Source organism: Sceloporus undulatus, chromosome 6 (genome assembly GCF_019175285.1).
Source record: "Sceloporus undulatus isolate JIND9_A2432 ecotype Alabama chromosome 6, SceUnd_v1.1, whole genome shotgun sequence".
NCBI lineage: Eukaryota > Metazoa > Chordata > Lepidosauria > Squamata > Phrynosomatidae > Sceloporus > Sceloporus undulatus.
The window spans coordinates 82,999,987-83,026,527 of NC_056527.1; the positions used below are offsets into that span (position 1 = coordinate 82,999,987).

The window sequence follows — 26,541 nt, forward strand, 5'->3', positions numbered from 1 at the left end:
TCTCACTCTCACAGCTGAGCTGTGGAACAGGCCAGGTTAATTGTAAGAGGCTGGAAAAACTGGCCTCAGCTCCAGGACGGAGCAGATTGTTGTTGTTGTGTGCCTTCAAGTCGTTTCCAACTTATGGTGATCCTAAAGCAAAACAATTATGGGGCCTTTATGGCAGGTTTCTTCAGAGGGGATTTGTCATTGCCACTCTCTGAGGCTGAGAGAGTGTGATTTCCCCAAGATCATCCAGTGGGTTTATATGGCTGAACAGGGATTTGAACTCTGGTTTCCAGAATTGTAGTCCAAACATTCAAAACACTACACCACACTGGCTCTTGGAGCAGGTATAGGTTGGTGAATATAGGATATAGGTGCTCTCTCATCACCATTTCCACTTTTTGTAGACTTCTTGTGGAAACACACATAATGGGTGTTTTGAATTTCCCCAGCAGGCCAAAGAGATAAGGAATGGACTACAGGCATTTGGTTGTGCAGCTCAGGAATTTAAGCAAGGGCAAATCCTTGTGTTTACTTGTGTCACTAATGTTGTCTTCCCATTTCCACTGTATCTATCTAACCAGTCATCCCCAATCTTGTGTCTTCCAAAAGTACTAGACTACAACTCTCATCATCACCAGCCAGCTCAGTCAACACATCAAACCTGGATGAAACTGAGGGCCTGAAGAGAGCAGCTATCTTGTTTTTTAATCTTTGTACATCACCTAGAAAATTTTAGGCTCATCATAATCATAATCACTGCCTTGCAAGCTTTTATTTTACTTTCCATGTGCCTTTGGCTGCTCACAGCAAAGCACACATAGCAGGTATATCATACCATCTCCCCATCTCCTCTTTCCCTCTCCTAGCATGCAGTCCTCTCCCCCAAAAAAGGGGAGGAGGCCTTTTTGAAAAAAAGGAACACTTCAAGAAATTTATTTACATTTTTAAAAGGAGTGGGAAAAATATGCCACTACAAGTTCCAGCAGACTCATATGCTAACTTAGAAACACATATAGGAAAACTTGGATGATGATGGGAGGAAAATCAAGGAACAGATAATAATGGTTAGGTTCAGAAGGTGAGTAACTGCCCATCATTAAAAGACCTACAGAGGTATTAATCAGCAGATCGATAACTGTAGGCTTAGGTTCTCTCTTATTAACAACCATATGCTAGCAAGCCTAAACCTTTATTTACTGCTCCTCAAGAGACCCCACACTCTTCTGACCACCTAATCTAGATCTATTTCACAGAGAGGAAAAGTAAACAAACAGCGAGTATTACTGTTTTGAGGGTCCCTTTCTATAAACACATGTCAATGTATTGCTTTTTCAGCAAAAGGAGATGTAACTAAGAATTTGGATCTGGAACACATACATAGGGAAACAATCCTATTTGAATTCTGGCAAGCAGAAAGGTCATGTGCCCTATCTACATATCTCACTGTCCAAAGAGACAATCCATCAACCACACAAAAGAATCCAGGATGGTTCCAGTTCTTGGCAAAGAATCCCCCCACCGCCAGAAGACCATGTCTCCATCCTGGGTAGGAATGCATGCTCCATTAGGTATGGGAAATGGCTTCTACTACTGCATCCCTATGCCCCAAGGTACATTTTCAGTCTTGGGCCCAGTGTCATGAAGCAGTTACACTAGGGCTACTGAGTGTTTGCTCAAATGCTCAAAACCAGCCCCCTCCCTCATTCATTTCTGGGAATATATGGGCAAATAGCCCATTCCCACATCCAAGAGTGAAAAAGATGGAGTCTCTTATTTTACAGAGAAGGAAGGGGTGCCCTATATGGCTGTGAAGGAAGGGAAGGAGGAAGGCAGACAACAGGATGTTTAGAGGAACAGCTTAGCTCATCCAGTTGTTTAGGCAGATGCTCACTGTAGTAAAGGGATCTCTTTGTCATCTCTGTGCAGTTGTTCTGATAATCTGTGTTGTTGCCATTGCAGGACCAGTTTTCCTGTGGTGTCCGCCAAAGCACAGAGCAGAGATGGGATTCGTAGTTGCTGTCTTGCATGCTGACACAAGTCCCCAGCAGTGCAGCATCAATCAGGCCCTCAGAAGGGAGATGGGAAGCTCCTGCCAGGGAACAAAGAAGCGGTCCATCCCATTCTGAAATGGAGGAAGAGCTCTTTTCGTCAGTAGAAATACAAGTCATTCGCTTGGAAGACAGACATAGGCAAGGGCTGGGCCCTAGGCCTGGTTGCTGTGGCAACCTAGTCTGAGCTATCTCAGTTATTTCAGGTGAAGAGTGCTGGACCACAGAGCCCAGCAGCTTAGGGACTTTGTGCTTGCCTAGAGACAAGTCAGGTGTGCTTCTTAATCCAATATTAGACTTGGAAATGTTGCAAGGGAATGAGACTGCACATGTCCCATTCCTTAGAGCAGATTCCTCCTCTTGGTCTAGCTGCTGCACTGGGCTTTTGAGAGATTTAGTGTTTATAGCAACAGGCTCAGACAAGTGACAGGAACAGCTTTCCACAGGTAAGTGTGGGGGAGCACAAAGATGGCTAGGGGCGTGCAATTGATGTGCACAGAAGCCAGGGTGTTTGGGAGCTCCCTGGTTGTCATTCAAATTTGGAGATGGACATTGTACTATGCCAACCTGCTGCTCCCCAGTGACCAAATCTGTACTTGAGTGCTTCTTGTCTGATGTGAGTGCTTGCTTCTTTTTCACAGGTCCAAATGCACTGCAAGAGTGCTTGCGTTTGCGTGATGCAGTGGGTTGTGCCAGGACCCTCTCCTGTTGAGAGGCAGTATGGTGTTTGACTTCAACAGGAGTGCTGGCCTGTGAATCACTGTTTGCCACAACTCTGCCCTCTTCACGCAGCTCAGAAGCTGTTTCTGGAGACTGTAAGGCAAAGGGTGCAGAGGTGCTGAACACTTCCAGGGGTGTAGCTGTTAGCTGAAGAAAGTCTTGGACTTCAAACAAGTGGCTTGAACCCCCTAAATTGAGAAATTGTCCTTCTGAGCCCTCAGCAAATAGGCAACATTGCAGTGCTCCATCTGAAGGTGGTACTGCTGCCTTCTCATTCATCTCCATTAGCAATTCAAGAGGTTCTCCATTACCAGTAGCTGAAGGCACCCTGAGAGAAACAGAAAAAAGAACTATGATACTTTCAAAAGGTCTGAGTGCTTTGCATATGTTATTTTGCTGTAGTATTAAAACTCTGTAAGCCCCATATTTCTGATAGAAGTGAAGAGTGGAGAAGAGTTGCCTCAAGTCATCTTTGTGCCTTTGGCTTAATCCAAAACATACAGCGTGCATGAGGGACAAGTCAGCACCCTTTCCCCCATTCTACATAGTGAAGCTGATGGACCACCACTGGAATCCTGGCACTAGAATAGCATATCCCACCATGAAAGAGCAGTAACTCAATTCATCTTAGACCAGGGTTGGTAAAGTATGGCTTGTGAGTTGCATGCAGCCCCCAGGGCAGTTTTTGTGGCCTCTAGGGGGTAAAGAAAAGTTACCTCCAAAGGGCTTCAAACACATAGGTCCAAGACACACTGCAGAAATAATCCAGTTTGAGTCCAATTTAACTGCCCTGGCTCAGTGCTAGGGAATAAATTGTAGTTTATTGTGGCACCAGAGCTCTCCAACAGAGAAGGCTAAATGTCTCACCATACACTTTAACACTTAAATTGATTTTTGAAAACCAGAATAGGACTTCCACCCATTACATAGGATATGTAGGATATGAATAGGGCATATACATTAATAAATGCTGGCCATATTTCTAAACATACATTTTCTTTAAACTGATGTCTAGAAAGTATATGTTCATGCAGATAAAGATCTTCTGACCATGGAACAATAGATGGTAAATATTTATCTTTATATTATTGTTGTCATTGTTGCTGCAGATATTGATATTTCTGTATCACCTTCCAGTCCACAGGAGTTCCCAAGGTGATGCACAAATGAAAGCAATTAAAACAGTGCAAAGATACATCATTTATAAAACAACCCTAAAATACAATTTTAAAACAGTTAAAACAGAAAATTGTAAAGACTGAGACACTGAAAATTGTTCACACCTAGAACACTTATATTTGCTATGACTGCATTCCTCTGGATAACTCTGCCTGCCCCTTTCCATTGGCTGCCTAAACTGTATTTCTAAAAGGTCAACCAACATTTTAAGTTATTAGAATGCTAGAAAGTTGTGGAATAAAGGGAAATTTCAAGGGAAGGCAGAATATTTATTTGTGGGACAATGCCTTCATTTTGTCCCCTTGATTGATCTAGCTGCACTCTCAAATTTTAGATGGACTCTGAAATGTCATTCTTATTTTGGAAGGCTATTGTTGGACCTCTGCTTTAAACCAAGATGGTTTTGATTTGATTGCTATTCTGTTGAATCATGTTGTTTTCAGATTGCATTTATGCTATGTTAGCCATATGGCGAACCACTTTATGAGGTGAAGGGTAGGATGTATATATGACAAACTTAATAAATAACAACAAGGAAAACATATCCAATATCTGTCCTGGCTTTTATTTCTCAATTATACTGTAACAAGATAGAAAGGAAAGCCAAAAATATGACAAAGTATCTTTTATGCATGCTTCTATATTTAATTTAAGTGTCTGAATGCAGAGGTGGGTATATTTTTTAAGTGCAGCATTTACAGAACTCTGTACACATCTGAGCTAGGTACAAAACAGTGTCTCATGAAAGCAGACAAAAAATTGCTGAATAAGGTGTCTCTAGTACCACAGCTTGAAGCTTACATACATATAGTGAGTTAGGCTTCTGCCACAAGGAAGATGGGTTTTAAAGTCCTTGTTAGCAATCATGGTCAAGTATTAACAGTGGCGCGTAACAGTTTTGTATTAATGATCTTTTTGGATATTTTTTGTATTCACTTTGCCATCTGGGAAAAGATATGAAGGCTAAGAATCAACTGGATAATTAGTCTGAATAAGTATGCAAAGGGATTGTGTAGCACCTTTGACACCAACTGAGAGAAAGAAGTTAATAGCATAAGCTTTCATAGACAAGTCTTCTTCATCAGATGCAACTTTTTTCTATAATTTGCGATCAATAAAGCTTATGCTAGTAGTAATAATGTGTGTCAGTGTTTGGCATAAAAAAAACTCTTGGAGAGGCCTGGTACTACATCCAATCCTTGGTACAAGACAAAATACACACATCTACATATATACAGTTGGCCCTCCATATCCACAGATTCAACCATCCATGGCTTGAAAATGTTTTAAAAATATATAAAATACAAAAAGCAAACCTTATTTTTACCATTTTATATAAGGGACACCACTTTACTACACCATTGTATTTAATGGGACTTGAACATCCACAGATTTTGGTATTCATGGAGGAACCTGGAACCAAATCCCAGCAGATAGCAAGGGCCCACTGTACATACATACAAATACTCATTTTTTCACACTGATGTGATGGTGTTATTGATGTTTTTCCTCAAAGTTTTTCTTCATTTTAGCAGTTTAGGAAGAGATAAGATTTTGTTGTTGTTGCTATTGTTAAAATATTGGTGCTTTTTTTCTGCACCACTCAAATTTACCGATCAGTTCCATTCTACCTTCTGGCTGCTCCCAATCTAGGCTAACAGCACCACAATATAAGACAGAGAGGGCCAACTTTTAGAGGTTGATAAGCTACACTGCCCTCACAGATCTTGGAGGGCTGAACCTTCCTGCAAAAAAGGCCGAGGGCATTTTTGCCATATTTTTGCCTTTCCAATATGTTTTTGGTCCATAATTACAAAAGGAAGTGACTTGGAATGCAAGACTAATCAGTCTATATCCAACAGTGTAAAGGTTCCTCACACCTCCTATCTTGGACAGAATTGAATACTTTTACTCCATCTATCCCCCTCTGAAGCCCATAGCATTAAATTTTAAATTTTTACCTCAAAAGTGGAGTGAATGAGCAGACAAAATCATTTGTTAGTTGGGAAATGATGCTATCCAGGTGAGTGTAGTGTGAAGGATCAGACACAAATTCCATATGTTGAGGGCTGTGAAGATGCTGTGAGAACAAGACAGCTACATCAGAGGATATCAGATAATGAGAGAAGTTTGAAGATGGGAAAGATGTCAAAAGATGCCAGTCCAGTAAACATCTTTTACTGTCTTTCAACTTGCCAAACTCCCACAGAGTTGCAAGTTCTCCAGCTCATAAATCAGGAAGACTGGCATGATCTCAGTATTACCCAATAAAGTCAGCTTGCTATGCTAAGGAAGTAGAACATGAACCAGATTTGCCTAAGTAAGCTATTCAATTATACTAAGAAAGCTATTTAAATAAGTTTGCTTATGTAGATATTCAAAAAAGCAGCCTCTTTTCCAAGTCTCATTACATAACCATGAGGTTCAACAACATGTTCTGCCTGTTCAGAAAGCCACAGAACTCCAGTGGAAGCTGCTGGATTCTGCTGTCTCTAAAGGAGGGCAAACACAGCCATGGGACTCCCCTCCAGTCTCTGCAGCACTGAATACAGTTATACCTCAGTGCTATTTGCATGAAGAATCCAACAAATAGTCCTACTCAGAGCTGGGAATATACTGGCATTTTATAGGAGCCAGTATATTACAGAAGAAAGTACAGAGTATCACAGATTTCATCTACCTGAGCAGATCAGCTTATTTAAAAGGCACTGCTTCAAAAATGCTTTATTTTTTTAGTGCTGCTGGTAGCTCTGAACTAGAAATATAGCTGTACCAGATTTCAACTATCCAGCTTTGGTGGTACTATGGTTATCTCCTCCAAGGTCCAGTTTAGCACAGCCCATGAAGCTTTGTGTATTGTGTACAGTCCAAGACTGAGCCAAAACTGTCACAAATTCCAACTGCCCATTCTCTCAACGAAACCCTAGACATTTAAATGATTATTCATCCAGGGCTGACGTGAAGGACTTGCTTACCATTCGCAATTCTGTGAAGGGTCTTTCACAACACTCACAGTAGCCTTTCTGTAGCTGGGGCACGAAACAGCCATCAGAGAGGGGGCTTGCTTCGTTGGCAGAATCTTGGCTTTTGTGTTTCCTGCAGAATGGAATCAGCAGAAATACATTCAGAACTTTCCATTACTTCTCTCACAAATCTTCTACTTTGTTTTCTCCCAATTCGAAATACTGTACAATGACATAGTTTGAATCTTTTATTCTCTGCCCACATCACTTGGAAATCCCACCTAGGCTTGCTTTTGGGAGAACTTGGAAAAATTATTGTTTTGGACTAGTTTCCAAAGAACTAAGCTAGCAAGAATCCTGCAGTCTAACTCCCCACCTCAACCTTTCAAAGTTCTGGCTGTTGGTTTCTGAACCTGAAGAAAGAATGGCCCACGTGTCAATATTTTTGTGGCTTTTTCCTGTAAGTCTGCTGGAAAAATCCTTGACAGAATTCCAGTAGTCTACCTGGTTTCTTCACCACACCACACACATTACACCACACACACTTTTAGTCTTATATGTTTATTGGAAGAGCTTTCCTAACCACAAATGTTATCCTGCCTAATATCAGCTAGCTATCTTACCCTCTTTACAAGCACACACTTACTTTGAGATGGAGGATGTATGTGGGGGTTCAAAAGGGCTCTGCCTTTTCTGAGTCGAGAAATACAATTGAGGAAAATTCTTGAAGTGTTTAAAAAATGGACGAAGACGTCTAGAAAGATGAAAGAAACATCTATCTCAGTCTTGAGAGGGATGGGAGCAGACATTGGGAAGTAAGGAACCACTTTCACACAAAGCACTATGCCATAATTCTTCAGAATCGTGGACTGTCATTTGTGAACAAGCATGCTGATGAATGATGCCTTTGAGTGTTGCTCCACTTGGGACAGTCTCTGCAAAAGCTGTTGGAGGTACCTGAAGCCCACCCAACACTACTGGCCTTCAATTCTCATCAATGCCAACTGATAGTGTGGAGTCAGGAGCAGGAGTCTGTCAATACTTGAAGGCCATAGATCTCTTAGTCCTGGGTTAAACTAACCAGGACCTTACCAGAATTGAAAGTCTTAATGTTACCTCTGAACTGGGATTCCTGACTTGTTCCTCTTCTTATAAGCCTGGATCCAGAAGCCAAATTTAAATTCTGGCTTCAGACTTTTAAGAAATAAATTTCTGAACTTGAGCAGAGTGCCTCACATATTACTTGCTCAAAGTATGAAAAGCATGTCATCTAGGTATAGTTGGATGGTACCAAGGACAGGTAACCTCTCTCAATAGCAGCGCTCCCATTGTGGAATCCTCTCCATAGTGAGCCTCACCAAGCATCTACATCTATGTCATTTTGTTGTCAGCTTATTCTTTCTTCAAGCCTTTTAGACTACAGCATTTGAGATCCATGAGGTACTTACACAGTTTCAGCATCAATGTGGAGGGCAATGTGGAAGGCTGGGGGCTGCAGGAGATCTTGGATGGATATACTTTTCTGCAAAAAGCCCCACCTTTTTTTGTCCTAAAATGCACCCAAACATCTTCTACAATGCTTTTCACCATGATTTTAACCCCTTGGGGGCATTTTAGGCTGTACACTTCCTTGTTTTTAAAAAAGGCTATTCCTGGCCTTAAGGAAAGCCATGGGCCCTCCCAGAAACCTTAGAGGGCCTCATCCCCACCACACCTGCTTCCCCCCAAAATGCCTCCCAAAACCCTAAAAATTTTCTAAAACCTCACATTCTGAGGCCTTTCTGAACCATTTTAGTTCCAAGAAATACATTTTTTAACAATAGAAAGTGATCAGAAGTCATTTCCAGTGTCATCAAAAGCCCCTCCTGGGCCTAAATTGGCTCAGGAGCCCCTGAAACATGGTAGAAAAGCTCCACACATCTCCTAAAGAGCATTTGGGGCTTTAAAAAAGTCATAAAATTTTGTCTTGAACCTTGGAGAGCCCAATTTTTAAATTTTATTGACCTCCTGGGGGCATGAGGCCCACAGGCCTTACTTTGCCTACCGCTTTCCTAGAGAGACCAAAAACATGACAAAAATGCTACATTTTGTAGAAATAAAAGGGATTTAAAAGTCAAACTTTTTTTTAGTTAAGATGAACAGGTTAGAGTGTTATAGGGACGTTGCAGAATTATAGGCATGTAGTGAGGATGGTAGAAAAAATGTGAAGAATGGAAAGAAGAGGACTAGAGGAGGGAGAAATTGCTGGAAGACTAGGGAAGAAATTTAAGGGAGAAAGAGAAAGAGAAGAAGAAATGAAGTAGGATTGAAGTAGGAATGAGAAAGATTCTAAGAGTGAAATCACCAATTAAGCAACCTACAAAGGAACACTCCTCTTTATGTACATATTACCTGGGAGGTGCTATACAACCCATGGGCTGCACTCTGCCCTAGGGCTAGCTAGGGCTTTTAGGTGCCCTGCACCCCTGGACTCTATTTTTCTTTTACAAGTTAAGAAGTAAGTGATGGCACATCATGGTCCTTACCTGCTTTTATCTTCAATTTTTAGGAAGTGTGGTGTCAACCTGGCTACTAGAAAGGAAAAGTGGAGATTTAAAAACAAAACAAAACCATTTTCAGCAGCTATCATTATTTAAGCATCAGAGGACACGGCAACCACCATCCCTGATTTGGGATAAGCAGAAAGATCAAAGGAAGCCAGGCAGACTGGACCTCTACAGCACCTCTCTTCATAAGTTAAACACCATGGCATGACAGATGGGGTAGGGGGAGAGAATTGCTATTAAGCAGCCAGCTCAGGAAAAAAATAGCTGAGCAAGCTGTTGCAGGTGACTGTTACTTAAACACTGTGCAACAAGGCGATTATTATATTAAAACAACAGCCCGCCTCATAGACGGGCTCAATGCCAGCACTGTGCCAAGGCTGCATTGTTAGCAAATGGGAAACAGTCCAGGGCTGACAGCCGTAACAGCACATCTCCAAGGAACAGGAGACGGGGCTTGGACCTTGTTGGCTGCGTGCGCACACACACTCTATCAGCAGTTTCAAATACCAAGAAACAATTAGATTCTCCTGGAAGAGGTGAAGGGCTTGTGGAAGGGAAAAAAACCTCTCACGCTTAGCTATGCAAGGCCCATGCTGAAATTTCTTATGGACAAAATAACATAGTACCATGCAAAGTTCCTAAACTTCACTGTTACTAGGAGAGTATGGAAACATGCTAACTCTTTACAGTAAAGCAAAGCAAAGGGGACAGGCAAATTGGCCACTTCTCTTTCACTTTGTTGTCTGCAGCCAAACTTTCCCCCCAAACACATGCAAGCTGTTTCAAGTGTCCAGGCATACAGCTGAATTCTTCTTCACTTTCCATGAAGTTATGCATTATATATATATATATATATATATACACACACACACACACACACACATGTATATTATACACACATATATATATATATATGTGTGAGGCACAAACCACTGGTCTCTCTCTCTCTCTTTCATTAGAGCCCATGGTACACAATGAACATAAGCATATGTCAGTTAGGCACAACATGAAGCTGGAAATGAAGTAATGAAATGGAAGGCAACAATGACAAACAGGTGGCAGGCAGCACAAGCTCAGTTAAAACACCATACTCACCTTTTCGAGGCTGGTATCCAGAAGCACACAACTTCATCTAGATCAATGAAAATATACAGTGAGAGAAGGCAAGATAGTGACTCTTCAACCAAGCATTAAAAAGGTAGAAAATCTTTCAGTATTTATTTAACAGCATTTATATATTGTTAATAAACAATAAGTAATAAAATACAGTACAATTAAAAATGGCATGGGATCAAAACAGTTTTCTTTCTTGGGCCTTATCTACACTGTAGTTTGACATCACTTTCTGTCATGGCTGAATGATATAGAATTCTACGATTTGTAGTTTTGTTCTATATTTCATCTTCTCTGTTAGAGACCTCTGGGACCACAACAAAGTACAAATTCCAGGAATCCATATGGTGGAACCATGGCAGTTAAAGTGGTGTCAAACTGCATTATTTCTGCAATGCAGATGAGGCCTTGGAAAGGTTGTTGAAATAAGGAAGTTTCCAGTAGGAACCAAAAATCAAAGATGATCTTCAACTATCTAATTTGTACCTCTCTCAGTAAAGGTGATCTATCGGAGCAAGCAATATACCAATACACCAATCAGGTTACAGAATATGCCAGTCTGAACCCAGATTGAAACAGCTCTATACTGTATAATCTATGTTATTACAACCACCACCACCTCTACTAATTTTTATTCATTTGTTTATATCTCACCTTTTCCTCATTATTCATGGCTTCTAATAAAATGTTAAAATGTTGAAACACAGATGTTGACAAATAAGATTAGATAAGACACATAAATGTAAACACCCTAGTAATGTTGTCAAGTCACAAAAACTGAAACTTATCCCGTAATATCAGGTAGAGCTTAGCAAAAATGACTTTTCTTAGACTACAGCTCCCAGAATCCTCCAGCTAGCATGGTCAGGAAGTTGTTAAATAAAGTGAGGAACAGCACTGGACACTTCTATTGGGACTATAATAAGAGTGATGCTGAGATAGCCACAAATGGGGGTGATTTGATCCCAGACATGCCTGCCAAAAGTCATGTTAATGGAAGATGAGGCTGGAGCGGACAGCCACCTACACAAGTTGTTGCTCCATCCTGGTGCCATCAGTCTGAGGATGGATTTGTGCACATTGTAGAGGGGGAAATATGCCTGTGTTCTAGCCTACAAGCTATGAGCCATGGCAGAGGTGAGACCCTATCCTCCCCAAATCAAAATGTAACCTCTTTGTCAGAAACCTCCTAGTTACACATTGTTCATCAGAGAATTTTCTTGCCAGCTAACAGTAGATAATGTAATATTGTGCAGCTGGAAGAAATTGTCAAGAGTCTTTTAGTTAAGCTCCCTGTCTGGAAGTAGAACAACAACAACAAAAGATATCTGAGATGAGCATTAGTAGATCCATTTGTGGGAAGCAATCAGAGATCATTTATTCATATAGGGATTCACTCTACCAACCAAATTGTGCTAATTTGCCACAGTTAGAGAGATTGCTACACATTTTGAGGCTGTACAGATGGGCGGCATCCAGCTGCCCCTTTAGTGGCTGGATCAGTGCCGCAGCAACCGCGGCTGGATCGCAAAAAGTGGCTCCTTTTTGTGCTCTCTAGAGGGTGTCATAGCCATGGCAGCATGACTTTGTGATGCCCTTTCAGTGCTGCATCATCTAGATGCAGCGCCAGGGTCATGCCATGACTCCGCCCCATCGCATAATGATGCCATGCGCCTGTCTAGAAGGGCGCGTGGCATCATTATGCGATGGGGCGGAGTCACGGCGTCCAGTGTGTGGACTCTGCACCGTGGCTCTGGCCGCAGGTCAGCACCAAGTGCCCATCTGTACACCACCTATGTCTCTTTTATTTAAAGGAAGGATATCTTACATAGGACATCCTGAGTATGGCATTTTCCAAACATGTTTTATGAGCTTTACCCCCATCATAAAAGTCCTACTAGGAAAAAAAACTCGACCTAGCAGTACCAACCTTTGCCTTGGAAAGATGCTTCCTGGATAACCGTTGTATGTAAGTCAGCATTTCTGAGGAAGAAGAACCATTAAGGAATCAATATTACATTCTATGTTCTAGAAAGCGGTAGATGGGTGGAACAAGAGAAGCACATCCCTACCTAACTTGTGCATATGGGGCATGAAAAGAAAGGAGAAGAGAGCAGGTTCACAGCTTTCAAGCTTACTTTGGGTACTCATTAGGTTACCAGCTTTTCAAGGAACCTATATAGCTGGAGTTCAATCTGCTAATATTTGCAGACAACCATTTTAATACCATGAAAAGCTAACAATTTACTTCCTGATTTCTGCAACTTTACATACAGAGAGAAACAAGCAAGGCTCAGGACAAGATCCTAAAGAGTAAAGATATATAACTGAGCACTGATGTAAGAATTGTCCAAGCCATCATGTTCCCCCATCACCATATACAGATGTGAGAGCTGGACAATAAAGTAGGAGGATATGTGATAGAAAGAAAATAAACTCATTTGAGATGTGGTGCTGGAGAAGACTGCTGAGGAAACCATAGATGACCAAAAAGACAAACAATGGGTCCTAGAACAGATCAAGTCTAAATAGTACTTGGAGGCCAAAATGATCAAATTGAGGCTGTTGTACTCTGGCCATATCAAGAGAAGGCATAACTCACTGGAAAAGACAATAATGTTGGGAAAGGTAGAAAGAGAGACACATCAAATGGCTAGACTCAATCAGGGGAGCCACAGGACCTAAGCAGACAAGGGGAGGATAGAGAATCTTGGAGATGTCTCATCCATAGGTTGCCATGAGATTGGGTTGACCTGAGGACAATTCACAACAAAAACATCAAGCTCCTAAACTGACCGCCTTAGAAAGAGACGTGAAGGAGCATGGGCTCCCTACTTTTAAGTGAAGTATGCTCCTTAATATCAGCAGTGTTTATTCATGTGAACATTACAGGAGCATGGGTTTGTCTTCTGAAGCTTTCTTTTATGCAGCAGTTTTCAATGCTTCCATCTGTCACAGGGATTGCTATCTGCACCACTGAAGGGGTAGCAGTTCAAGAAGAAGGTTTTAAAAAACTCTATAAAGAGAATGTTGCTGAATATGATTGTGTCAAAGGATGTCAATACTATGGACTCTTTGGTTTTAAAAAAACCTGTGCTAAAGTACTGTATAGCTTCCTGCACACAACCACAGAAATATCTTATATACATGGGACTGTAGCCCATCTGGCAAGGAAGTGTATGTTTGTAAAATATATCTTTGCTCCATGTACATCTAAGGAGGCCAAATGAAAACCCACATAGCTGTGGATTTAACAGGAGCCCTGATTTGATATCGAAATTTCAGTGAGCTGTTCCATGTCAGATGAGCATTACTACCTAGTAATGTCTATATACCAAGCTACTGTGAGGAAGGTGAGGAAGTGGATTAGAACCAACAAGGAAGTTTGCAGCACTAACCAAGGCTCATGCAGAAAGATATGGAGGGTAAACCTCTGTTGGCAACTACCCATACTCATAAAAACCCTTCATCTATTGCTCTGGTCTGCCACCTTCCAGCAGGACTGAAGTACTACGCTGTTTTGACAAAAAAGAGGTTGCCCATGTAAGTGCAGAATGCAAGACTGAAATTAAGGCAATTTAAATCATGTGGAAAGGAGACCAATTTAAATTATTTATGTTAATGAAGAATTCATATGCCACCTTTCAAGACAGTTTATTTAGGGCAGAGTAACAGCATAAAAAAGGATACCATCTGTATGTATAATCTGTACTCCCCACAGACGTGCACTGACAAGGATGCTGTTCCCAGGGATGTTATCCTGAAAAAAACAAGGTGGTGGGGAGAGAGAAAAATCATCATCATTATCATCATATTTACTTATATCCTGCCCTTTCCCCAAAATTGTGTCTCAGGACAGCTTACAACATTAAAAAACCAGTACAATTAAAAACAAAAATAGTACATTAAAACAGATTCAAATTATTACATTAAAACAAGTTACATGTTAAAAGAATAAAATACAATAAAAAAGATAACCGTGTTAAAAATACTTTAAAATAATACAACAACACCCCATTCTATGCTTTAAAAACCTCCTGTTTTAAATGCCTGTCTAAACAGGCAGGTCTTAGCTTGCCAGCAGAAGGATAACAAAGGGCCTCCCTGAGCAGGGAGTTCCACAGTCTAGAGGCAGCCACAGAAAAGTCCCTCTCTCGTGTTGTCACCAACCATGCTTGTGATGGTGGTAGGAAGGAGAGAAGGGCCTCTCCTAAGGATTGCAAAGTCTGGGCCAGTTCATACAGGCCAAATAGCCTGGACCTGACCCTACTCATTGCAGCTGTTGAACAGCTCATGGGAGAAGACTACTTTTCTTGAAACAATTGTGGGGCCAAGATAACCAACTAGCTTTGAGATAGAATTCATTAAAAAATTGCATTTTGTCTGTTCTATTCTGCTATCCCACAAAGTCTCCTGCCTAACTCCCCACTTTTTTCTGATTGATAGTTTAGTTGGTATACATATCCACCAGTCAGACTGGATACAATCCAAAGTATCCCATCTCCCTTGAATTATATACTTCCTGACTTGTTCTTGCAGGAATCATTTGGAGCTTTTACAGTTTGGTGGGTTATCTTTAGTGTACAGTACTTGCTCTCTGGACTGCATCAGACTGGAGACTGAACTTTCTAGGACTAACTGATCTTGATGTGCACATTTCAACTTTATTATTTTCACACACACATGCTCAATTACACATACACACTCCAAAAGAATGGACAAGCTGACTGGTGTGTTTGCTCACCTGACTGCCAATAGCTTTATGCAATAGCTTTTTCCCACGACTGATCAGGGCCTGCAAAAAGATGAGTGGGATGAGATCAGGAGAGCACAGATCCTAGAGAACCAGGTTTTAATGGCCTTGGCAGTAGGCCCAGGACTTTCCCCTTCATCATCACTCCATAGGCAACAGTCCTTATGTAGAAATTCTTTCATTGACTTCCTGCCACCTTATTGAGCAAGTCCCCTTCATTCCCAATTTGTGTAGAAGTGAATGAAACCAAGTCCAGGACATTTATGCCAAATTTTAATCAACTTCTAAGTGCACTACTGGAGATTTGTTGGTACAGAGTTCATTTTTTTTTTTTTTTTGCAGCCTCTATTGTTCTTGTTAGTCCAGGAGAAGAGGACATCCCTTGGCTGGATGGTTTGGTAGCTTCTCTGTGGAATTCTTCTTGGGCTGGGTTTTTCTTGTGTTGCTTAGAAACTCAACACGTCAGCTATATTATGCTACAGTGGAACTAGGGAACCCCTGCCCTCTCATGGGGTTACAACTCCAGCAGTCCTTTACCCTGGGTGGGTCTGATAAAGCTGTAACCCAAACATCTGGAGGCCCAGAGATTCCCCATCTTTGCCCTAGAGCAGTGGTTTTCAACCTGGGGGTCGAACAACTCTTTCACAGGGAGTCGCCTAAGAACATCGGAAAACTGATATTTCTGATGGTCTTAGGAACTGAGACACTGGTCCTCTATGGTTGGGGGTCACCAAAACATGAGGAACTGTATTAAAGGGTTGCAGCATTAGGAAGGTTGAGAACCACTGCCCTAGAGAGAAGACTGAGGCATGATCAGCAGCAGAAAGGATGCCAAAATAAAAGGGACCCTAACAAAACCTGGGCACAGAGAAGGAAGATGACCAACCAGCAGATATAATTGTTTTCCAGTTAATAATGTACAACAAAGGTTGTGTAGTTAGATGTCTAAATAGGTGCTCTTTGGCTTAGAGAGAGAGAGAGAGAGAGAGAGAGAGATCATTTCCATATGTGTTTGTCTGTGTTTATGAATTTAATTAACTACTGAATAAAATTAATATATTTTATTTTTAAAAAATATACAACATCCACAGCATCACATCTGATATAAGGATAGACATGATCATTGAGGACATCAGCATAAGGGTGACACGTGAGTGTTCTTAGATCAATTTAAGAGGTGCCTTTGTATTCAGGTTTGATTTAAAATCAGAAATGATAAAGGAGGAACTATGAATCCAGACACACAGAGAGCAGGGGCTATGATGAAGGATGGAGCACAAGTCTCTGTTATAGCAACTGGAGCCCTGATCCAACTTTCCTATACTGTACTTACTAAGCAATATTAAGGACTAGAAAAGTAAGTGACTTTGTGTGAAATGGAACCTTGTCCCATCAAAATGGTGATTTTCAGTGAGAATATTTACACCACCACCAATTTAGTAGCTACTACCATTATTTCTAGCCAGCCCAGAAAATACTCCTCTAGCAGACTAAATCTCACCACTTATTAGGGTATTTGAGGTTGTGCTCCCTGATTTATTCTCCCAGACCATGCTGTGCTGACTGGGGAGAATTTTAGCCCAATGAATCTGAAGAGGACATATTTAGGGAAGGATGGCCTGGGTAATTAAGTTGCATTGGGCAGATTCTTTACAGAGACAGCAGGAAGCTACAGGAAGCTACCAGGTGACACTGGGGTGGAGATAGGAGTATCTAAAGGGAAAGATTATACATGTAGTTTGTTCTTTTATTATGTCATAAAAAGAGGGAGTCTGAACAGCCTTAAAAACTGCAGAAAGAGAGTGAGAGTTTAATCCTTGGCTGCAATTATCATAATCACAGTCCTCCATTGAAAATCCCTTGTTAAAGAAGAGGATGAATGCTTATTCAGTATCCAAGTATCCAAGGCTTGTGATACTTACCATGTCTACTGGTTTGGGCAAGGGACTTCTGTGATCCCTTTGGGGTCCTGCAGAAGGTAGAGCTCCAGTGTGGGTATCCCTCAACACATTACGAGTGTGCTTTCCTGCCCATTTGTCCTGTCTGGCCTCTTGGCTATTGGAAACAACATAGGTCACTTCTTTACTCAGAAAACTTTCTATAACCTAGAATGAGAAACAAAGAAAGCAAAACAGTAAATAGATTTTTTTAATTGATATTTTGTGGGAACAGGGATAAGGACAAATGGATCTATCATGCTCTCTCGGCTTCTGATGTTACAAGTCTTAATTTTGTCTCATATCTGGATTGGTCTGCAATTATTTCTAAAATACGTCTGTGCTTTTTTTGTGCATATTTTTTATCTTAATATAAACATTTTTCAGCTATTTCTGCTAATATAATGTCTTATTTCTACAAATATATCAATACTGTGCATACCTTCCTGATATATAAACACCTTTGTACACATGTATACAGAATAACTATATTGCAAAATTATGGTGAGTATCAAATATCATGGTACAACCATGTCTTAGTTTGTGCATTAGTCTGATAAGTACAAATTAGTTTAATTGGTAAATGTTAGTGTTTTGAACTACAGCTTCTTTATGCCCCCAGACAGCTGAGCATGTAGAGATTCTGAGAGCTGCAGTCCAAAACAGTAGCTTTTCCAAGCTCTGCAAAGCTAAGTTTTGTTAAACATATAGAGAACATATTGCTCTGTATCGCTAGATACAGATGTCCAAGTGGTTGGCATTTCTTCCAGAAAGAGATAAAGTACAGCTGTGCCAGCAAGCTATCTAAATAGTTGAGGGTGAAAGGAATAAAAGTGAATTGAATTGTTTCAGCCTGTTCAAGAGTAGCAGCACATCACACATCATGCCATTCACTTCATACTAAGTGGGTTCTTTCACCAGTAGGGATGGCAGCTGCAGTAAGTACAAACAGAGAACCAAAGCTTTAATCAGATCCCCCCTCCCCAGTTATTTGGGACAGTTGACAATCTTGTAGAATTATCTCCCTTCCACATATAAAACCATGCTGGCATGAGTAAAAGAATACAGAACTCAAAGAAAATCTATACCTCCAGCTCTCCCTGTACCTTAAGTTGTGACAGGGTGGGATGTATTATGAAAATGTAGAAAGGCTTTTATGCATATCTCTTGACTCAGTCAACAATACACTAGTGTTTTTATAGCTATCTATCTAACCTACTTTGTGGCATGTTGTCAGTGTTTAATTTATAAAGAAAACATTGTTGGATACAAATCAGTATAAAAAACACAATCACCCTGAAAACACTGCACCTCGTTTTTGTTAGGAGTGAGAATTTCATCTGTTATTATTATTATTATTAACCTTTATTTATAAAGCGCTGTAAGTTTACACAGCGCTGTACATCAATTTTTTAGTCAGACGGTTCCCTGCCCTCAGGCTTACAATCTAAAAGACACGACACAAAAGGAGAAGGGAGTGGTGGTGGGGAATAGGATCAGGTCCAGCAGATCTTTTCCACCTCTGAGGCCTGGACCAAGGCAGATGGACTGGAGGAAGGGCTTGGATTCTTGATGGATGGTTAGAATCTGGTTAATTTTTTGATAAGAGCTTTCCAAAGTATACAACTTTTCCCAAAAGAAATGATGGAAAGATTTTAAAAAATAAATATTGAAAAGAGAAAAAGTGACAGATGCATCCAGACAGGACTCTGAATGCTTAACTGTTAAGAGGCTAGATTTGAATCACTGGGAATTGAGCTATATTTGCTAAGCTCAGTTATGTCTGATACCTCTTCTTCTCTGACAGTCTCCTCCTCTTTAACAGTTATGTGACAGTCATACATTGACTTCTCCGTGCTTGGAATAATTGTATTTACTGAATTTGGCCAGTGTAAATTATTGAGAATTTCATTTAGTTCATTTTTGCTAAGAATTTCTAAAATTTACTAAGGCCTTGTCCAGACCAGCCTGAAAGGACAGCCTGGGGGCAGAGTCAGGGTGTAGCATCCTGATGACGCATGCCCAACTCCACCCCCCCAGGGCCCCCTGAAACCACGTGCTGCTCCAGACGCTGCACAGAATCATGGTGTACCTCCAGATGACACAGTGCCAAAGGAGCAGCATATAGCTGCACCACTATGGTTATGGTGCCCTTTCAAGGGCGCAAAAGGAGACACTTTTTGCAGCTCCTATTTGTGCCCTCAAAAGGCCAGATCATGGCCGTGGCATGAGGATGCCGTGGCCCCGATCTGGCTAAAGAAGGGGCAACTGGAGGCCGCCCCTTCAGGGCTGTTTGTACAGCCCCTAATTTGTTTATACATTCTGTGAAAAGAATTCAAGATAAAAGGAATCTGAATATGGCAGAAAGCAAAACTCATCAATCTACCCGTAATATTTGTTGGGCATGAATAAGTTAGTATCTTTAGTTACTACTGATGGCAACTCACTTCACATACAAGTTGAGACTCTCATATCTGAAATGTTTGGGACCAGAAGTGTTTTGGGTTTCAGATTTTTTTGGATTTTGGAGTATTTGCATATACATAATGCAACCTTAGAGATAGGACCCAAATCTAAACGTGAAATTCATTTATATTTTATATTCACCTTATACACATACACGGAAGGTAACTTTATACAAAATATTTTTTAATAATTTTGTCAATGAAGAAAAATCTGTGTACACTGAACTATCACGAAACAAAGGTGTCACTATCTTAGCCACTGATGAAGAGAATTTTGGATTTTGGAGTATTTCAGATTTTGGAATTAGTGGCACTGTAACTGCAGTTTCCTTTCATAAGAGACCAAAAAGAGAAACAACCCCATCTACTCACCCCTCCAAGTCGCTTCACATTTTCTGTCAAAAAATCCAAGTTCTTTCCACTGGGTATGTCCAAGTAGAAAGATTTTCCAACCAAGGGAAAGCTTCTAGCTGAGCTCATAACTCTCTCTTGTTTTCTTTTTAGTTTGATCTGGGTCCTCTGGATTCTGGTAGCCAATCTAAATGTAAGTTAAGCGAGCCATTTTTAAAAAACACACATACGCACGCTCTGTCTCAAATACTTGTTTTATCATTGATTTTCTCCCTCTCTGTTATTGGCAATATAGTTACATCAAATTCTTAATTCCTATCAAAACAAACAATTGTTATACATTTGGCTCTCCATAGCCATAGATGCTTTATCCACGGATTCAAGCATCTACAAGTTGAAAATATTTTAAAATATATAAATTACAAAATGCAAACATTGATTTTGGCATTTTATATAAGGGACACCATTTTACTATCCAATGTACTTAATGGGACTTGGAACATCCATGAATTTTGGAATCCACAGTGGGTCCTGGAACGAAAACCCAATGGATATCAAGGGCCCACTGTACTTTTCAACCTCAACATCAACCCAGTTAATCTTCAAATCTATTTTTCATACACTTCTAAGCTCTGAAACAATCAGTCCTGTTACTTTCTAAGGATAAGTCATAGCACCTTTGGTTATGAGAGTTATGATAGTGTAATTTGACTCACTTATCTTGCCTAAATCTGCAGCCCTGTAGGGACCAATCTAACTTACTTCCCTTCATTATTACAGTCTCAGTTTCACTGTACAAAAAAAGGTGCTCCAAATCCATGATCACTTCAACTGCCCTTTCTAACATTGTATGTTTTTTGAATGGCACTGTGAATCATGCCAGGAAGTATTTTCCCACAACAGTATTTTATTTGTGTATAATTTATGGAACATATAAAAACAAAATAGACAAGCTGTATCTACATTGTTTCTAGATACATCCCAACCAGCAACACATAACAATCTAACAGAACATTATCAACTACAGCAGTGTATAACACAAAATGTGGACCCTACAATTGTTGGTGGCCTCAAATTCCCATGATCTCTCACCATATGCTATATTAGTTTGTGGTGGAGATAGTTGAAGTCTAGCAATGACTGGGAGTCTATAAGTTGTCCATCCCTCCATTTAAAGCATGGTTTTTGCAATCCATCAGTCAGGATCATGGTCCTGCCATGCTTGCTGGTCATATATTTTGTATATGCTTTATAATACTGGATTATTTGCTACATAAATGGTGATACTTAGTGGAAAGATCATTGAACCTTCTTGAAGCTGGCTAATAAGCAGATGGGAGGAGAGGAAAACCATATTTTGAACTGTCAACCATTAATTTGTTGGGAACACTTTGTATGGAGAGGAAAGTAGGAGTAATCTGGAAACGGAATGTTTTGGTTTGAAGACAAGTCAGGGGGGAGCACATTAAAACGTCTGAATTGCTATATGCTTTTAATGCATTCTGTAACCAAAATTGCTTCAATCCTGACAACATCATTATGTTGTGAACAACTTTCGTTTTGTGATAAACCTGCTGGGCTGAAGTTAGCCAGTATATGACACCATCATAGGGGCAAAGGTTAAACAGAAGTTACTTCCCGATCTAGTTTATGATCTTTCGGGATACCTGATAAGACCGCTTTAACTTCCCAGGATTTTTTTACTTTTAAGGCTTTTACAATTCTTTGCAGTATTGTTTTCCATTTCAGATTTTATTCTGCTGTTCTTCTGCAAGGTGACTATTTTAGATTATACTGTATGTCTAATTTTAATTTTTATATTGGTTTCAGGAGCCAATTCTTTGACATCTCTGATCCTCAGGTTCACCTTTCTGTTTTCATTCATGAGCTGCTTGAGACAGGTGTGCAAGTCTATCGGGTAGTGTGTCCATATTTTTAACAACGGTTGATGTTAGAATACTAATTCAGCAGCCCAATCAGACATTTTTGCTATGCTCCTCCATTTCCCTGATGTTTCATTTCTTTAACGTTGAGGGGGCTGATTATTTCCACCAGCTCCTGCTTTAGATGTCTGATCTGTTCACCCACTTCATACATTGGGTCGGTATTGCCTTTTGGGCCCATCTGTTGTTTTTTCTCCAAGATCAGACAGCCAATGTTGCTAGCCAGCCCCCGCTTTTTACCCAAAATAGGTTTCCAGTAGGGTGTCTTTGGTTACGAAGGGACCCTGATTCATTCTGCTGTAGAGAACTTTCTGCAATGTTTGCTTCAGTTTTGGTAACCAGAATGTTTGTGTGATGATTTGGTGGCTATGATTAGGAAAAACACTGTCTTCCTTTGCATGTCACAATAGCCACCCACCCTCAGGTTTATTTTTATACTTCATGATTTTAGTTTTCTGTTGCTTGAACAATTTAGAGAATTTTTTGCAAATGGACAGTACCAAAATGCTGTAAACAGATAAGATGAAAAACTGTGGGTGCAAAAATTAGAAGCCTTTCTCTTTCTTGCCCATCTAATACAACAGAGGAAAGATGAAGGGAAGCAATTTTTGTTGAGTTGCAGCAAACCAGCTCCCTCAGACAACACCTGCTTTGTGTCTGAAAAAGGAGCAAACAAGCCAAGTGCTACAGATAGAGATAAAAGAAAAAGTACCCAGTTCAGTCAAGATGAACTGAAAGGAGCAAGGCCAGAGGGGTCAGTCATACTGCAGTTAGCCTCCCCTATGAGCCATTACTTTCAGCTCAAAGACTACTGTGGTGTGGATAACACGTGCCAAAAATAGACATAAGATGATACTCTCTAAGAGCTGAAAAGTGGTAAAGGCGTATCCAAAGTAACCCAAATGTCTAAATATATAAGTTATTTGAGAATTAAGGAAAATAGGAAACCAATAAAGCTTATAAGAGCTGGTCACCTTGGACACAATTCTTAAAGATAAATTGTTAAGATTAAACTAAGAGAGACGTTTGTCTTTGTCATACATTTTTAAAAAGATATATATTGGTATTACTTATTAAGTTAAACATACAAAAGTAATAATTTCTAATTAGAACCTATAATCTATATCCTTGTTTTTAAAAATGAACACTCTAGGACAGGATAAGCATATGTGATTTAAAAAATAGAAATAAACAGAAGCTAAGTGCACAAGAGCTTGAAATTAATCATTTATCATTCCTGCCATGGCACATTAACATGTCCTAGAACATAGTTTGAGAATGACAGCCAAGGACTAATTGAGCAACAGAAAGAATGATCCTATGAACAAGTTTCCATTTTTAGAACAGACTACCCTTTTTCACTCAGCAAAGATACTCCGTGTCACCTAGAAAGCCTGAGTTCATATACTCACCAAGAAAGCCTCAATGACAAACTTCTGGGCCAACGCAGAACTGAGCCAGCAGGATTTGCAAAATTATTGCTCCAGGAAGCTAAAATACAAGCAAAAATTATTATAGGAGAGAAACATTAAAACTAGATTTTGAGAAGCTACTGCTTTTCTGGAATGTTTGCTAATATAGCTCCCTAGTTTCCACTATTTTTTCGTCTTTTTCAGAAGCACTCTTTTTTCCTGTCGTTCTCATTATTGGTTCCATTACTAGGCTCAATAGATAAGCACAGATCTAAGTTTTATTACAAACTAGACACAAGCAACTCCCTCCCCCCCCAAATTAGTATGTAGAGATCATGTAGCACCTTTGAGGCTAAAGAAAGAAGTTGGCAACATGAGCTTTCGTAGACTTAAGTCTACAGTACTTCCTCAGATGCATTTGGTAGAGTGATAAAACAGGGACAGATTTATATATGCCCTAGGTCTGTGAGAATGTAAATTGGAATTCAAAATCCTTTGTGCATGGAAATGAAGTGGCAAGCCCAGTTTGTGAACAAAAGGATTGTGAACTAGCCTTTGTGCATGGAGATGAAATGGTAGTGGAACTAGCCTGTAGATGAAGACAATAGATGAATGATGTCCCTATGAAGATGGTGTCAGACAGTGTTGAAATGTGTCACAGGTCAGTTCCATAGTTAAAACTGGGCTTGCCACTTCTTTCCATACACAAAGGATTTTCATTCAATTCTCACAGACCTAGGGCATATATAAGACTGTAAATGCATTTGAGGAAGTAGACTTAAGTCTGTGAAAGCTCATGCTGCCAACTTCTTTCTTTAGTTAGTCTCAAAGGTGCTACAAGATCTCTCTACATGTTGATACTACAGACTAACACAGCTGTATCTTTGAATTCCCCCAAATTAGTTCAGCAAATTTTGGAAGGCAGCTAGGAATATAAAAGGAAGCCTCTGGAGTGGAAGTTTTCCAGCAGAGTGGAACAGGCCAGAACAATCAACCCTCTCATGATTTGATCATACAAAACCCAGCAGGTTCACTAAACGAAAAACAGTTGTGAAGCCATCAGAGGTATGAGGCTCCCTAGTGAAATGCACAAAGCATCATATTAAAGACAATCAGTCTGTTGGATAGAAGCTACAGGTATCCACAGAACAATGAGCTCCTGGTTTTTGGGAGCCACATTTGTTTTCTGGATGCCAAGGTACCAGATCAGCAAAAGCTGAGAGAGACAGAGAATTGGTTGATTACGTTATTAGGGGATATAGTAGTGGTATCACTTTCCCAAGATAATGGCTCCTCTAAAGTTGTCACTTTGAGGCAAAAGGAAATACCATGACATACTGTTAGTACCTTCTTGTATTTTTGGTATCTCTAGGGCAGAGGTTCCCAAACCTTCCTGATATTTTGGACTTCAGCTTCCAGAATTTTTAGCTGTTGGCCAAGCTGGCTGTGGGTTCTGGAAGCTGAAATCCAAAACACCTGGAGGACTAAAGTTTGGAAACCACTGCTCTAGGCCAGTGCAGGGTGCTCCTTGTAGAGGCCAAATTGATCATTAGAAGATATAGACATGATATAGATAAATGGCAACTGCCTACAACAAAGGTTATGAATGTCATCCTTTGTTTAAAGAGGCTACTGGACAGTTTGGGATAGGTGTCAGCAACCATGGGCAGGGTCAGTACCAGTGTCACAGGGAAATGTAGTTGTTTGGTCTTGGAAGCAAAGTTTAGGTTGTTAATCCAATAACATCCAAACAATGATACCTTTATTGGACCAACCAAAATGCACAACTACATGCTGCAAGCTTTCAAAGTCACACTGGCTTCTTCATCAGGAAAACAGGAGAAAAAAATAGATGTTAGCCCTACGCCTGCATTTTCTGTTTCTCTCCTGTTTGCCTGATGAAGAAGCCAATGTGACTTCAAAAGCTTGCAACATGTAGTTGTGTATTTTGGTTGGCCTAATAAAAGTATCATTGTTTGGATGTTATTAGATTTGCTATATGGCCAACACGGCTACCCCTAAATGTTTCTAGGTTGTTAAATTACCATTTAGAGCAGGGGTGAGCAATAGTACCTAGGGACCTATTGCACTCCCCCAAGACAAGGTCTCAAGGCATCAATGAGATGATAATGTTAACAGACATTTGGGTTTGTGAGGCACAAGGTTAAAGAAGAGACAGGAGCCACTTATTGTGACTGATGGGGTTTAATACCAAAAAGGTAGCACAGCTGCTTTTACACTAACCACTGACAAGAGCTGGGAAGCAGCCAGCTAGAAATGAATCATCCCTAAAAGAAGTGTGTGAAAACATTTTTGATTATCCAAATGATGCCTGTTTAGTGTGTTACAGGAAACCATGACAGCCAGTCAAAAAGGCCAAAGGACCATAAGGAAAAATGTAGTTGGCAGACACTTTAGAAGAGATGCACCATACATAATTGTTTTATGGCAATATTAGAAGTCTCTGAGTCAAGATGAGAAAGAAAGTGGTTGGTTAAAAAAGGGGGGGAGGAGGCATAAAAGAAAGTGGTGAACGGGGGAGAACCAACTGTATACAAGAAATATATTAGGGTTGTTGTGATTCTGTATATCAGAATAAACATACAAATTAAACAGATGGGATAGACTAGAGAATAACTGTGGCTGTCAATATTAGGCCCATAAATGTTGACCCAATGTATGATAGCTAAGGAAAAAAAGGCAGATATCATGCTAAAAAATTAGGAATGGGGCTGAAATAAAACTGCCAATATTGTCATTCTATGATATGAAATGGAGAGAAGGTGAACCATACTTGTAATACTGTGTACAGCACTGACTATCCAAGTTCAAGAAGGGTATTATAGAGATGGAGGAGGTGCAGAAGAGGGCAATGAAACTTAGCAGAGAAATTGGAGCAATTGTCATGTAAGGAAAGGTCACAACATGCATGCAGAATTTACTGTTCTAATATGTCTTTGTACTGGTCACTGACCGTAATAAATTTCATTCATTTACTCAATGTGTCTTGACAACTGCTAACTCAGGCAGTGTGTCAAAAGGGAATTAGATCAATTCATGAAAAATATTAACCGCTAACTACAGTCAGCCCTCCTTATCCACAGATTCAAGCATCCATAGATT

General features: G+C 40.2%; 1 protein-coding gene across 1 annotated transcript in view; it reads right to left on the bottom strand.

The window, feature by feature from the left end:
• Positions 1-913: 913 nt before the first annotated feature.
• The window catches only part of DBF4B (DBF4 zinc finger B), a 28,702-nt gene continuing 3,074 nt past the window's right edge, over positions 914-26,541 (bottom strand). The window contains exons 2-12 of the mRNA XM_042471790.1: positions 20,085-20,250; positions 17,233-17,415; positions 15,302-15,352; positions 14,248-14,317; positions 12,488-12,540; positions 10,540-10,576; positions 9,424-9,469; positions 7,545-7,652; positions 6,911-7,031; positions 5,897-6,015; positions 914-3,084 (exon numbers count right to left, since the gene is read on the bottom strand). Coding sequence (XP_042327724.1) covers positions 1,764-3,084; positions 5,897-6,015; positions 6,911-7,031; positions 7,545-7,652; positions 9,424-9,469; positions 10,540-10,576; positions 12,488-12,540; positions 14,248-14,317; positions 15,302-15,352; positions 17,233-17,415; positions 20,085-20,192 — 2,217 coding nt within the window. The 5' untranslated portion in view covers positions 20,193-20,250 and the 3' untranslated portion in view covers positions 914-1,763. The remainder of the gene's footprint in view (positions 3,085-5,896; positions 6,016-6,910; positions 7,032-7,544; positions 7,653-9,423; positions 9,470-10,539; positions 10,577-12,487; positions 12,541-14,247; positions 14,318-15,301; positions 15,353-17,232; positions 17,416-20,084; positions 20,251-26,541) is intronic.